Source organism: Bemisia tabaci, chromosome 6, assembly GCF_918797505.1.
Source record: "Bemisia tabaci chromosome 6, PGI_BMITA_v3".
Taxonomy (NCBI): Eukaryota; Metazoa; Arthropoda; class Insecta; order Hemiptera; family Aleyrodidae; genus Bemisia; species Bemisia tabaci.
Window position 1 is genome coordinate 387321 of NC_092798.1, and position 14808 is coordinate 402128.

General features: G+C 41.0%; 1 protein-coding gene across 1 annotated transcript in view; it reads left to right on the plus strand.

Moving 5' to 3' along the window:
* LOC109033900 (neurotrimin) overlaps nucleotides 1–14808 on the plus strand; it is a 482189-nt gene that overhangs the window by 334100 nt on the left and 133281 nt on the right. Inside the window, exon 3 of the mRNA XM_072301375.1 lies at nucleotides 8969–9179. Within this exon, the coding sequence (XP_072157476.1) occupies nucleotides 8969–9179 (211 nt within the window). The remainder of the gene's footprint in view (nucleotides 1–8968; nucleotides 9180–14808) is intronic.

The window sequence follows — 14808 nt, forward strand, 5'->3', positions numbered from 1 at the left end:
AACGAAGGAACGTAACTCAACTAAAAGGTTGAAAAATTGACTCAGTCAATTTAATGTTTCACAAGGATGTGCCAGTGCAATTTTCATCCAAAATTTTCCTGATTTTTCCATGGTATTAGAAGAAATATCCGGAAAATTTTCGCAAAAATGTCGCAAGTAATAATACAATTTTTGAGGGGGAATTAGGTAACATTAAAGTGTAATTGCATTCTTTCGTGAGGAGATCGACGAATTGAACGTATTTAAATACCAAACGGAACTATGTGCATTAAGACATGAGCCCTGAGACCCATCAGAATATATGCATAACAGGGCTCACGTTATAATGCACATTGTTCCGTTTGACAGGAATACGTCCAATTATGGATGAACTAGTCGTGATCATGAAACGGTTGGCCGTTTTTATGTGAAAGAAATGCGACACTGTTTTAAACTGGAGCAAGCGTTCGAGACAGTCTCGTGGCTAGACTTACGAATGTAAAGCAGAAGAAAATTGGGATTAGCGTCGGAATTAACAATCTAAAATAGGAAGCGGAATTGTGAGCCGCTCTAGGAAGCACGTCGCGGACATTGGATAGCGAGTAAAAGGACGCATAAACATGGATGAAGGCCCTCAACTCGGGTGTTTATCGGAGGAAAGGCGAGCGCGGGCGCGGGCGCGGCCAGCGACGGAGCATGTACTCCGAGGGGATGAAATTAATTAAACTATGAAAACTAAAGTGGTTGTTTGTGAGGCAGCGATTTTGAATGCGCAGAAAAACAGGGCTCAGTCGCGAAGGGCAGAGGGGTCTCAAGGGAGAGGGAAAGAGGGGGGGGGGGGCTAGCTCGGCTAGGCAGGCTCAAATGATCCTCGCTGCTCTAACGTAAGGACCTATCTCTATATGGACATAAGACGCGGAAAGCACGGAGCCATACGGAGAACAGGGCTCACAAGGAAATTGAGAAACGCTCTTACGTCAGAGCAACGACGTAATGAGGCGGCTTAAGAAGACGAAACTGAAGCCGTTTAACCCTGCCTCGATGCCATTTTACTACGCCAACTTGGATTTCCCTGCTGAGATAGCACGGAAGGGTTTTAAAAATCAAGTTAGCTTGGTCTGCCATCAGTAATTTATCGACACTTTGAAATGAGCTCTTGATTGGCCAGTAATGTGAGAGTGAACGCGATTTCCATAATCTAAATAGAATCGCTTGCGTGAGCACGTAAATCCGCAAAAAATAATAAATATTTAATTCTGGGCTTCCATGTCCAATATTAACGAAGATATCGCCCCTCAAAAGCCCATCCCTTTAAAGCTAGGGAAATCCCCTGAAGCATTTTTTAAAGCTGGGTGAGTCCCGCAGATCCTCCTCAGGGGAGTGTCTTTTTGTGCTCCTCTTCAGGCTCCCCCTGATAAGATGCTTTTCTAGCCCCCCTACGAAAAGTATCGCGTTCCGCTTATAAGCCTAGGGCAACACCTTACAAATTGACCTCCTCCGTGCGCTGGGGAATCGTACAATTTCGAAATGTAACCATCTTTAAATGCCTCAAATATGCGCATTGAAGCCCGAAATTCTCCATAATTTGTCGTTCATTATAGCAGAAAACACATGCATGGTTTCACTCATGTATCACCTATATGTCAACTATATACCTGAACAAATAAACGTCGAAATAGAAACAAATCTAGAATATTTTAATAGTTTTGGTTTTTGGAATCTAGACACTTTTATGCTGAAAACATCCAATAATTTTACCGTGTTCCCGGTGACATAAATAAAATCAGTAAAACCGGAAAATTCCCAACGAAGGGGAGAAGGGAAGGTAAAATTGCCAACTTTCCAGATATCCAGAGAACTATTAAAAAATGTTGGTGCTTTAACCGGTTTTTTATTCCGAATAATGTCATGTACCGAATATACGTTCTATACCGGCTTCCTTGATGCTCAAAAATTGACGAATATCCTAGATTAGTTTCCAAATGTTCATGATGATGATAAATATGCGGGAATAAATTGGCAACGTCAGAGCCGCGCCCGGGGCTGGTGCTGGTGGCCGGAGCCCGAGTCCGGAACACGAATCGAGGGGCCCGTTGCCAACCTGACTATCATCATTGAGGTCCTTGGGAATTTTTCCGCGAGGATTTCTCTAGGTTGGCAGCCGTGGCGGGGTGGAAGAAAAGGCGGCGCGGCGGCGGAGAGTGGCAGACAAATGTAACGGATTAAACGGGAGATTACTCGCCGAGACTCGAAAGAAAGGAGAAGTCGGAGCTCCGGGATCCGGGATCCGAGATCCGAGATCCGGGAGTGATTCGCGCTTGGCAACTCGATGTAGGAGCCGTCTCCGTCTCGCATAACGACGCATCCACCAAGATCCCTCCCAACGGCAACTTGTACCCAGCCGTGGAAAATTTCATTTAATTACTCGCGTGAAATTTCACGAAACTTTTGAGGACACGCAAAAAATGGATTGCTCATTTAAAAATTCAATTGTTAAAAGGGGTGACTGCAATGTTTCAAATGTATATTCTACAATAGTGGAAAGCTAATTGGACCGCGTTAAACAGAAAGGAACCAAGCCACATCAGCTATTGCCAAATTTAATTGGGCAATTTAATTTTTTACATGAAAACGGTTGTGTGGATTTTCGTGCAAATCTCAGTGAAAATTCTCCGTGGTGCGAAGCAAATTCCTTAAAATTTTCAAAGAAATCCGAACAACCGTTCTCTCGTAAAAAATTTAATTGCCCAGTTAACCTTGGCAATCGCTGATGTGGCTTGGTTCCTTTCTGTTAAACTCGGTCCAATTTACCCACAAGGGTGTTTAGAGTAGCATTTTTTTGTTGTTAAAGAAGCATTTTTTTGTCGTAAAATCTACATTAAAATATTGCAGTCACTTTTTTTAAATACAAAATTGTGAATAAGCAATTAATTTTTTCCGTGGATGTATTCCGGAGGCCAAGAAACGCCAAAAAACCGTGATTCTCGATTTTGAAATTTTTCCCCTCCTCCCACTCTCCTAAAACTGCTCAGTTTTCAACATATTTATGTATCGCAATTCGTCACTTTTCTAACGTGAGGGCGTATCGCCTGTGTCACACTATCAAAATACTCCATCAAAATGTCAAGGCCAAGTGCTGTGATTGGTCCGAGTCATCGAATAAGCCAATCGCAACACCTGACCTTGATATTTTGATGAAGTATTTTGTTAGTGTGATACAGATTCATCTCAATTTTCCCGTGAGCCCTGTTTTATATTATTGAAATCCATGCTTTGTGGGGCTCATGCATAAACGGACGTTTATGCTAAGGAAATATGTGCATAGGGATTGCTTGTGACATAGTTCTTTCTAGCATAAATACGTCCAAATCAGGATACGCCCTTAAGTCAAAGGAACGACGAATTATTCGAGATGCATTGACACTAGAGCTTCCTCGTAAAAAGAATTGCTTCTTCGTTCCAACAATCGAAATACTAAAGCCTTGTCCACACGAGCTTAGTTCGCGAAACCTCGGTGAACTTGTTCCAGGAACTTGTTAAACTCACGTATAACATCCCGTGGGACCCTTAGTTCGTGGAACACATTTACCCAAACTGCGCTCGTGTGGACAAGGTCTTAAGGAAAAAATATTAAACAGAAAAGGATCAATCATATTTTCTGCCGAGCCGTCAATACATATTGCGCTAATTTTATATTAAGTATCTTTAAAATGAAAAAAAGGATGAACTAAATGCAGTAACATTTTTTTTTTTACTGATTCCTCACTTTCATCCTAACTATTGGTCGCAATGTAAAGGCTATTTTCGAAAAAGCATCTCAAGATAGCATAATGGACCACATTCGACATCTTGTTGGAATTGAAACCAAAAATTCCTGAAAGTTTCCTGTCAAAGAATACCCCACGGTACGTGCACGAGTTAAAAAACTTTAGATCCAGTTTTCCTTTGGGCAAGCCTCTTTCGTTGGCCACATTAATCATAATAATAATAATTCCTTTTCAAACCAATTAAAGTTAAATATTTGTCGCGGGCAATAATAAACTTAAAATGTGTGAGGTGACTTGAAGTGCAGGAGTTAAAAAGTTGACATTCGTTATTTGGTAGATAGAGCATTGTACTCGACTTGGGTTCTAACCTAAGAATACAACTATTTGAACTCCGGTGTGTTGCACAGTATCGCACGCATTTGAAGGCGTTTTGTGTTCGTCCGACCGCGATCTACGGAGAAGAGATTCTTAATGTGTTGACTTTGAGTACTGTTGACACTGCATATATCCCATGCAAAATGATAAGTAATTTTCATATTTTAGTGTTAAAGAGCCTAAAATGATATTTCGGGTTAAAATAAAGATTCAACTTCATTTGAAACAAATGTTGAGATCCTAAATTTTTTATGCCGAGAAGTTTCTTTCCCATGCCAAGGACAGTCCCCGTCAAAAAGCAACCACCGACACCGAGTTTTGTAAAAATCTAAAGGAACCAAGATGGTGTTTTACGCTACATTGGCCGTTATCAAAAATTGTAGATTCTGAATTAAGGCGCCCCTTTGCCTTCCTTATTTTTTTTTCCCCCTGTAAATTTACAATTGAACAAATTTACATACACATTCCTGAACCGCTTTAGTCTTTACAAATTTGTTTTTAACATGAAATAATCAAATATTACTAATGGTTCCTCTAAGATCTTATGACGCTGATGATATTACTTATTTTGCTAGCTTTAAATCGATATTGTGAAGGGTACATAAACGTTTAACTTTACAAGTCAAATTGAGGAAATTTTTGAAGATAAAAAAAAAAAAAAAAAAAAAAAAAAATGCTTAATATAAGCTTAGAGAAATTCATCAGCAAAAAACAAATTCAATACTAATAAATCTGAAAATATAGTTGATTTCTGTGTACTAAACGTTTGCCTAACTCGCTACATACCCCTATTCCTCGTAAGAACACCTAGGCATTCCATTGGCATACGGAAGAGAAAAAGTATGCAAGTAGCGCAAAATGGAAGCTCAAAATGAAGAATTGAAAAAACACCGGCAACTGACGGATAAAAGCCCCGAGGAGGGGAAAGAGAAAAGACAGATTGATTGATCGAAGAGGGATGATTGACCGACTTTTTTATTTAGTTAAACATGAAAAATACCAGGATGATAAACGAAGCAAGGTGAATAAGTAGCATCTCGGCATAACCTTTTCAAAAAGGAGGAAAGTAAAATAAAAATAATTGATTCTAGAAAAAAAATGGCCAAAACGCAATTTACGGCGGAAATTTTATTCCACCACGTGACCACTACGCTCTGAGTGAGTTATTCTTTCCAAATCAATATTCAAATGCTTAATGCAGCATTTTCACACGTTCCCATATCAGTCAAATTTTGGTCTGAAACTATTTGAAAGGCATATCATCTTTCTAAAGTATTGATGGAAACAAGTAGAGATCCTAAGAGTATTCCGACAACTGCGGATTTTTTACCTCCTCATTCACAACTTTTCCTCAAGAGCAGCATCAGGCTTCCAACTTTCATGGTGGCTATGAAGATTCGGGCTGAGCAACGGGGTCAATTCAGTTTACCAAAAGCGGCCAGCTTGGCTTTATGGTCAGCCCGCCTGACTCTAAGTCCATTGCAAACACTCAGTTTCACCAAATAGGATCGCTATTGTCATTTTTTTCTATCACTTGGTCTATCCATTTCAATAATCAGCCGTCTATTGCCAACAAATAAGGGGACTCTTTATCTGTCTCTGAGGAGAACGTAGACTCCGTTTCAAACTATGCAAACAAATTCGTTTTCTATACTCGGCCGTGGATATTCAAGCGTAACATAAACAAACTGACTAGCAAGTGCAGAACGGCACATTTTGAATTAAAATAGTGAACTAGATTTTTAAGGCGTCAGGCTCTCGGTCTCTACGTCATCACTTGAAACAATGCTCGATGCAGCCGAACAAGGCGCGCGATGCCCCCCTCCCACCACCTCACCCCCTTCCTAATAGCAATTGATGTTTCCGCGTATGATGAGCCCGACAGAGCGAGGCGGGCTGTTTATTTTGTTGATGCGGGGAAAAGTTGGTCGGCTCCAACTCTGATGAATAAACGCAACCGCAAGCGCGCAACTTCGGCCAAGTTTCGAAAAATAATGAATGAAAAATTAATTAAAATCTCCGACTCATCAGCGGAGCGTGATGGAAAAAGCTTCTACTGACTTCCAGAGCAGAGGTCTCTGTCTTGTGTTCCATCTATTGAAAATCTACTTATATACGATGCATGTCTCTCAGGAAGAAACGAGCTGTTCAGTCGGGCGACAGAAAAGTTGTAAATTAAGCATAAGCAGACTGGACTGGCGAATTTACGGTATATTGGGCATGCAACTCGGCCGCACAAAACGCCTTCAATCTTGTGGGACATTACCGGGGGTCACTTTGAAGGCTGAATAGTTCCTGAATAGAGAGCTAAATAGAATTCTACATTTCTTTATCAGTTCGCACTCCACTTGGTACAGATTTCTCCAAACCTTCCTCCGTCTTGCTGACCATTCAATGATACAAAGCCATGTATTTGTTAGCGTTAAAATATGTAATCCGTTAATGTGTACATTAACTAGTTAAAGTATGCATTAACTGAGACGACCAATTAAAGTGTAAAATTTTCGTGGGTTGCACACTTTAACTAGTTATTTTATAGAATACGGGGCGGCTCGCAGGTAAAGTGTGAAAGTCACAATAATTAAATCAAGTCAAATTATCAAAACAAAAACAAACGGCTATTTATGATGCACGAACTGAATGTCCGTTATAAAAACATTACTCAAGCCCAAGTTAAATTTTTTTAGCCTTTAGTGAAACCTATCAGGTAAAGAAGAACGTCATGAAAAGGGGCATTGTTGTAAAACCTATAATTTTTCCCCACGTAAATAGTCGCTGTTAACTAGATTTGATTGATTTGCAGTCGCAGCCCGATGGTGAATTCAAATTTATTTTAAATTATCAAGATCATCTATCGAAATTCGTCAGTTTGCTGAGTTTGTCAGTCAGCTGAGAAACACTCAGAAACGTTTTCAAGGAATGACTTTTAGTGTTATTCTCTTTATAAAATTTCTGCAGTTTCACCGTTGATCTGTTGTAGCAAGTAAGTAAATTTTTAGAAGTATAGTCTAGAGGGCCAGAAATATACAAGTCTGATAATATTATGCACAGATACATGATGTATTGTAATGTTTTTGTTTTTTTAGTTGCCAAACTACCTTGTGTCGCCGGTCAAAATAGAAAAACCTACAAAGAAACAAATGCATGAACAGAATGAGTAGAAAATTGGTCATTTGATGAACCTGAGTGAATATTTCAAGTACATAAATCGCGGTCGATACACCTTAAAAAGCAACAAATAGTTCACTAGTGTGACAGAACTATTGTGAATTGAGTAGACGTTGCAGACTTATATTTACAATAGTATTGGACACGCAACGCGGCCACACAAAATGCCTTCACTTTCGTTAGATACCACCGCGGGTTACCGTGAAGGTCGAATAGTTGCATTCCACATTTTAGTATTACGGCTTCACACAGAACAGATTTCTAATTCCTTCTGCCCACTGAGCGATACAAAGTTACTTGTAATGGGGAGAGCAAGATAAACTCTCCGGTTAATTTGCGTTTTTTTCTTCTTTAAACTTTCTCGTTATTTTTAACAGAACTCAACAGTCCGGTTGTTGCCACAAATTTTCATGGAACAGAAGCGTATCTGCTGAAGCAGACTCTCTTCGCCCCTAATCTCTGAAAATTGGAACTGCCTAGAGCATGGATGTGCCTAACGCCCTGAAATCCAAGGACAATAAATAAAAAGTCCAAAGATAGCTGTAGACCCTAACGGAAAATGGGTCAAACAGCCAGTCAAAAAATACCTTAAAACGTTCGAAAAAGATAAATATTCCCACTTGGGAGCTTACGTGGGTCATATCGATGGCTAACAGTGGCGTGGCGTGCTTTGCGATATATCGATTGATCTACCATTTAAACCTATAAAAAAGGAAATGATTATTAGGGTGTTTGCAGCGAACACCCTAATAATCGATTCATTACCACGGCTCAGACGGGTATCGATAATCGATCATTCACGCCTCGCCACTGACGGCCAAAGTGCAAATTCACGCTTATCCGTTTGCATCGTCGCGGTGTGGACTTTCTGTCATACTTAATGCCCTTTCCCCTAAAAATACTATTGTTGGCAAGATATATTCCAAAAAAAATACCATTTAATTGACAAGGCATTCTATTCACTAACTTAACTGACGGATTAAAGGATTTTATCATGGTTTAATTTCGGGTTAAGCTAAATTAAGTAGTCTCATTGACGCATTTTTTTCCATTTTATTTGTCTGTTGATACATTTGTGGACGAATCAAGTTTTTATTATCATGGTACCTTATCTTTTCCTTGAAAACTCAACGTAATTTCTCAAAAACCTCGATTTTTTATCTTTGATGAAAGAAAATTCTATAAAAATCTCAAGAAATAAAGTTGACTTGATCCTCTTGAAAAAAATATAATAGAAACGGAATTTTTAAAACTCCGCAGTGGAGGTACGTGGTTTCGCACTCGGGTCATTGCGACGCCGTAGAAACATGAGCGGAACTAGGGGAGTAATCAGTAAGAGGGCAGGCCTCTAAGCCCCCCAACAAGAATAAAAGTCAGGAAAGTGCAAGGAAAAGTAATAAATAGATCTTAACGTCAAAGGCGCAAGAAAAGGGATCTACCCGCGGAGAAAGGAGGGACGAAATGACCGGAGCGAAATTACGGCGGAAAAGTTTAACGTTTAATACGGTAGAGCGATAAAGGGGGCAATACTGCACGTAGGATGAGGAAGAGGGAGGGGGGAGAGGGGGGTTGGAAAAATCCCCGGAAGAAACTTTAATGGTTGGAGTCGGGGTCGGGGCTTGGCGGCGATAAATCGGCGGGAAATTGACAACGGGCCGTTGGGTCGTTTGATGTTGCAGGTGTCCTGGGTGCGGCACAGGGACATTCACTTGCTCACGGTGGGGCGCTACACGTACACGAGCGACCAGCGCTTCTCGGCCGTTTACTCGCCGCACACCGAGGACTGGACGCTCAAGATCCTCTACTCGCAGCGCAACGACTCCGGTGTCTACGAGTGCCAGGTCTCCACCACACCACCTATCGGCACCTCCATGCATCTCTCCGTCGTCGGTGAGTACACATCATTCCCATTCCACGCCCCAAAAAGGAACCAAGAGCATTCCAATCTTCCTAGACGACAGTCCCTTTATACTGAGAGTAAAGACAATGTGAATCCATCTCTGATCGGTTCCCGATTTTTAGGCCTTCACAGTGTCACAAACGGGAATAAAGATTATACTTTCACCGATAGCAAAGATTATAATCTGGAATGGACCGGGACATTGGGAGTGCGGCAAGGAACAAATGGAATGAGAGAGGGAACGGAGATAGGAATTCGGGAATGGGTTGATCAAAGATTACAAAAAACGTCCGATTTGTGTCATCTTTATTCCCGTTTGTGAGATCCATGAGCTGCGTTGTCTTAACTCTCTCTAAGAAGGGACTCTATTCCTAGCATTCTGCAACTCACATTCCTCCCGATGAAATTACTCAAATCCTCCCAAAAATTAAATGTACAAAGCTAATTTTCCTCTTGAATTCACAATTTATTGGGAGTGGGTATGGGCAAAACTTGTTTGGACCATCAGTTCATATTTGCAAGGTAAAGACAGTTGCACAATCTTAGCGACACTGGAATGCTCTTGGTTCCTTTTTGCAAAATGCAATCCGTTTCACATTTATTCTATGGACCAGGGCCGGATTAAGGGGGTGGCCAAATGGGCCGCGGCCCATGGCGGCAAATTTTGCAATTTTTCTAAATGTAGGTATAAAAAAAATCGGATTCAGAATAAAAAATTATCGATAAGAAAAGGAAGCAAAATCTCTTTTTCCTGAGAGTATAGTAATTTCTAATTTTGTCCTTTTTCGGTGATACAAGAGACAGCATCTTTAATTAGTCGAGTTAAGAGAGGAACTAAACACGCAATTTCGCCTGGAGCTCAGCGCAGAGAGGAATGATGACGAGGACTTGAGATGAAGAGGACAAGCCCTCGGCGCGGCGGTCAGCATGTAACACATATTAGCGCCTACAAGACTGCATGAATACTTCACCCATTGCGCCAAACACAGTGCGGTCACGCGGTCAGGAGCGGTTGGCGTGAAACGCATAGCGCCTACAAGACTGCAGGAATACTTCACGCATTGCGCCAAACACAGTGCGATCAGCGCGGCGCAGCGGTAGTAGTTAAAATTATTTAACTACATTTATGTTTGTTCTCTCATAGTTTTTTAGTTCATTTCTTATAAATGGAGGATCTTGTCCACACAAAGATAGGTTTACGGAACATAACTTTCGTCAAGTTCCGTGAAATTTTGCTAGTAGTGTTGACAGGGCTTTCGCAAAAAATGTATCCAACACGTGTAGGTAAACGCGTCTTATGCACTCCTCTTCCTCCGGCACGTTCACTTGACGGTTTTTATTAAAGTTTCAATTCGAATGAGAAGGGGCGGCAAAATACAGGCGGCCCATGGGCGGCAAGTAGGTAAATCTGGCCCTGCTATGGACGCGTTGTTAAAGTCTACATTACGAACGATGAGTTATCCGATGCTTCGCTGAGCCAAGCGAAAGTGTATTGTTAACGAAGTGAACGTTTTTCGGAGTTATAGCCAATGACCTGTCATTTTGGAAACAAAAGCCGCCATCTTGTCAGCGAAACTGGTAAGCAGTGAGAAGCGAAGGTCCGAGACCCACTGAGTCGCTTACTAATTCCGCTGACAAGATGGGGGCTTTTGTTCACTAACAATTTTACGTCATCGCTAAGCGGATGATTAAATATGGCGGACTGATATGACGTCATTTCGCTGACTTCAAATATTAACAGCGCATCGTTTGACCTTGACAATTAATCAAATCGCATTTTTTCTCAAATGTCTATACTGTTAAAAATCTAGGAGTAAAATTAGGTACCGGAGTCAATACAGCGCCCACAAATTCGGATGATATGAGTACGATGTGGAATTACCGCTCTTTTACCTAAGCGTCAGTCACTCCGCAAAGAAGTAAATCCGCTCCTTCATAGTAACAGTGTTAGCCATTCCATGATGAATACGGATCCCGTTCCGCATTGATATCACTCGGGATTTTCGGCGCTCTACAAATGCTGGCGCAGACTTTCACTCAAAAATTTTTAACAGTAGGTATAGGCAAAGTGTCAAATCTTCATACTCAGATAGAAATTCTGACCCTGCTGCTAATTTTTGACAAAATATTTATCTATACTTCGTATTCATTACCTTCGTAGATAGGAATTATTTTTAAAAAATTCTATAATTGCTGTAATAATTTCTAGCTCAGGGATGAACACTAGCTCACTCTAAAAGATGCAGCATATTTAAATTGCAGAGTTTTACACATTTTGATACTTAAAAGTACATGAAGAGCATTTTGATAAGGAAAATAAGTACAACGACATTTTGTAATTTGATGAATTCTCACTTTCAAAATATTGAAAATTCGAGAGGTCTCTTTAAGATCCTACGAGACTTGATACATTTTTAAAACTTGACCATCTGCCTAGCCTTTTCATAAAATGACTGATTTAAGCATTTGCCTGTGACATTAACAAATCGTAGGATTTTAAAAAAATACATTTCTCATTAGAGGCGCGAAGCGTCGGGGGGGGGGGGGTGTTAAGCCGGAAAGTGGCCATTATATTAATTTTGACAAAACTGCAAGTTCCGATGCCTTGTCCGGCGTAAACGACCCGTTCTCAATCGTCATTCCTCATCCTCAAGCAACAAATCGATGCTGTTAGCGCGGTCTCTGCATGGGTCTCCCCGCCGGTATTTTTGTCGCAGCGGGGGAGGGGGTGGGGTGGGGTGGGAGAGGGCGAGGAGGAGGCTTGGTGGAAGGGGGCAGGATCTTATTTATTGACACGGAAATATTTATACAAGCCGCGGCCAATTTTATCTGGGTGACTCGTGGAAGAACGTTGGGTAAATCCTACTGCGGACGTCCCGGCTGCCGCGTGTAATCACCCGTGGATCCATGCGGCGTCCGCGTCCGTTGCCAATTCGCCTTATCGCCACCTCCGTTGCGCGTCCTTTGAGCCTTGTTAAGAAACAGGCCCCTCTTCAGAGATAACACTCATCCTCCCCCGGGCCCCCCCGTCGCCTCCTTGACGCCCTAATGAGAACGTTTGTGCTCCACTAGAAGCGTCTTCCAGCAATTCCCACCTAATTTCTTCATTTTTCTTAACTCTTTTAAAGCAAATTAGGTGGGACCCACAAATGGGTTTTATCTACATCGGTCCTCCACCCTCAACGGAGACAATAAAGTTCCGAGATCCCGCCCTAAAAATATAAGCAGTGTAATCGAGTGAGACAAACGTTAAATTTGGAGATAAACGCTATTTTTCGACCGATGATGATTGATGAGTAACTGCTTGAGCAAAAAAGCAAACAAAACCTAATGATTGCTGGTGAATTTCGATGTGAGCATTATGTCTGGTCGGACAAAAAAATCATATATATAAGCTCTAAGACCTCCTAAATTTGCATATCTGGTAACGCTTAGTTCCAGCGTTCTACCGGGCCGATTTTCTTGATTTTTGCGGCTATCGACGGGCAAATGTCTCTAAATGAGCCCGCTCTATTCCGTTTTTGAAAATATGACCCAGGTTTTTTTACATTACGCGGTTAGGTTGCAAATTCTCCCATTTAAATAATGTAAATTTTTATTTTTTGTCATAGTTCGTTTGAACGTTCTACCAGGCCGGTTTCCATAATTTTTGCAGTTATTGACAGGTGACAGTCCCTAGATGAGCCCGCTGTAATTAGAGTGTGGAATTGTAACCCAGATTTTTTTATAATTGAGTATACCTGGGACCTTAGAAAGGGGGCAAAATTTGAAATTCCCGCCATTTTTCATTGGCGTGAACTTCAAATGTTGCGGAAAATTGAACTGAACGGGAAATTGTGAATCTTGGTCTGTTAGTAGGTGAAGGTAAGTAAATCGAAGGTATGCTCCTTTACTACAGACTGTCCAAAAGTAACGAAACGCTATCCGTTTCGTTTCAGTCTTGGCCTGAAGTTGGAAATAAATGACGGTTTTCTTATTTGATTCTTATTGGTCCAATCGTTCCCGGCCAGAGGGAGATTGGACAAATGAGAGTCGGGTATGAAAATATTTTCTTTTTTTGATCGTTCTTCTGTTGAAGCGGGCCTAAGAGAGGGCGAAGCGCCCTCTGGGGGTTGGGCCACGTAGCGGCCAGGGGGCATAGCCCCCTAGTAAGTAAATAAAAATGAAGAGGAAATAAACGCTCGATGAGCTGATGGCCAATGAAGCCAATTGAGCTGGCTGCCAATGAACTGAAATGCGATCTTGAAAACGACTAGCATTACGGAAGTCAGCGCGCCTTCAATTATGTAAATAGGCTGCACGGACATCCTAAGAGTTGGAATAGTTGCGTCCAGGTGTTGGCATTAGCGAAGCGGCACGTGCCGCGTTGTGTGCGGCCATAATCTTCTAGGTTGTTCAAAATTAGTCCATGATACAATTTTCCTCATCCATTGGAAGTGGTGACAATGTATTTTTAACAGTCCAAGCAATGTTATCAGATGAGGCAAAAGTTACCTTTGGTGGTCAACGCCATTCTCGCCTAATAATGATAGAGCAGCTACTTATTGAGCAAAAAATAAAATAAAATACACGTAATGACAACTGATGAATGTTGAGGTCAGAGCTTTGTCCGGCGAATTTTCACAAATTATGTTAGGGTTGCTTAACCAGATGCTTAACTCTTTGGTCGTGAGTTATTAATGTCTTTATTAGACCACGTTTAGCAGGAGGGAACTTAAGTCACATCAGCTATTGCCAAATTTAACCGAGCAATTTAGTATTTCGTAAAAGAACGTTTTTGCGTGTTTTTTAGAACATTTTGAGGAATCCACTTCGTACTACACAGAAAATTCACTGAAATTTGCGGAAAAATCCGCTTTACCGTTTGCACATAAACAATTGAATTGCCAAACTAAATTTGGCAATAGCTGATGTGGCTTGGTTCCTTCCTACTTAACGCATCCCAAATAATGTCTAAACTAAATGGACTTCCTTTTTCAATAGTGGACTGTAATGCCTGGCTTATACATATTAACACCTATCTTTACACGGAGAGAAAAACCTCGTGCGAGGGACCCGAAGTTTAGGTTATATGGATCTCTGAAGTTTTCGGATTGAGTATCTGAATACTTTAGGTCTAACTGTCGAGGTTCGGATCACACATCTGAAACTCCAGTTCTTACATCTGAAGTACTTCAGATGTGAGAACCGAAGTTTTTCGGATGTGAGAACCGAAGTTATTCGGATATAAAAACCGAAGTACTTCAGATGTAAGAACTGAAGTTTCAGATGTGTGATCCAAACCTTAGCAGCTGGAACTAAAGTGTTCAGATGCTCAATCCGAAAACTTCAGAGATCCATATGACCTAAACTTCGGGTCCCACGCACGAAGTTTTTTTCTCCTTGTATAGGGAAATTAATGACACGTTTTCTGTTTCTAAAATAAGTTAGACATTTTAGATCTTGATTGCATACTGTAATCTTACTAAGTCTTTGTGATAAAGAAATATTCTGTCGAAAAGAATAAATAAAACAATAAATTTGATTAATTATCTACTAAATCGGAAAATAGATAAATAAAACATTGATCAAGGTGCACGATTAACCAAGGTTTGGAGGGACTGTTTTTTTTTAGCGAAA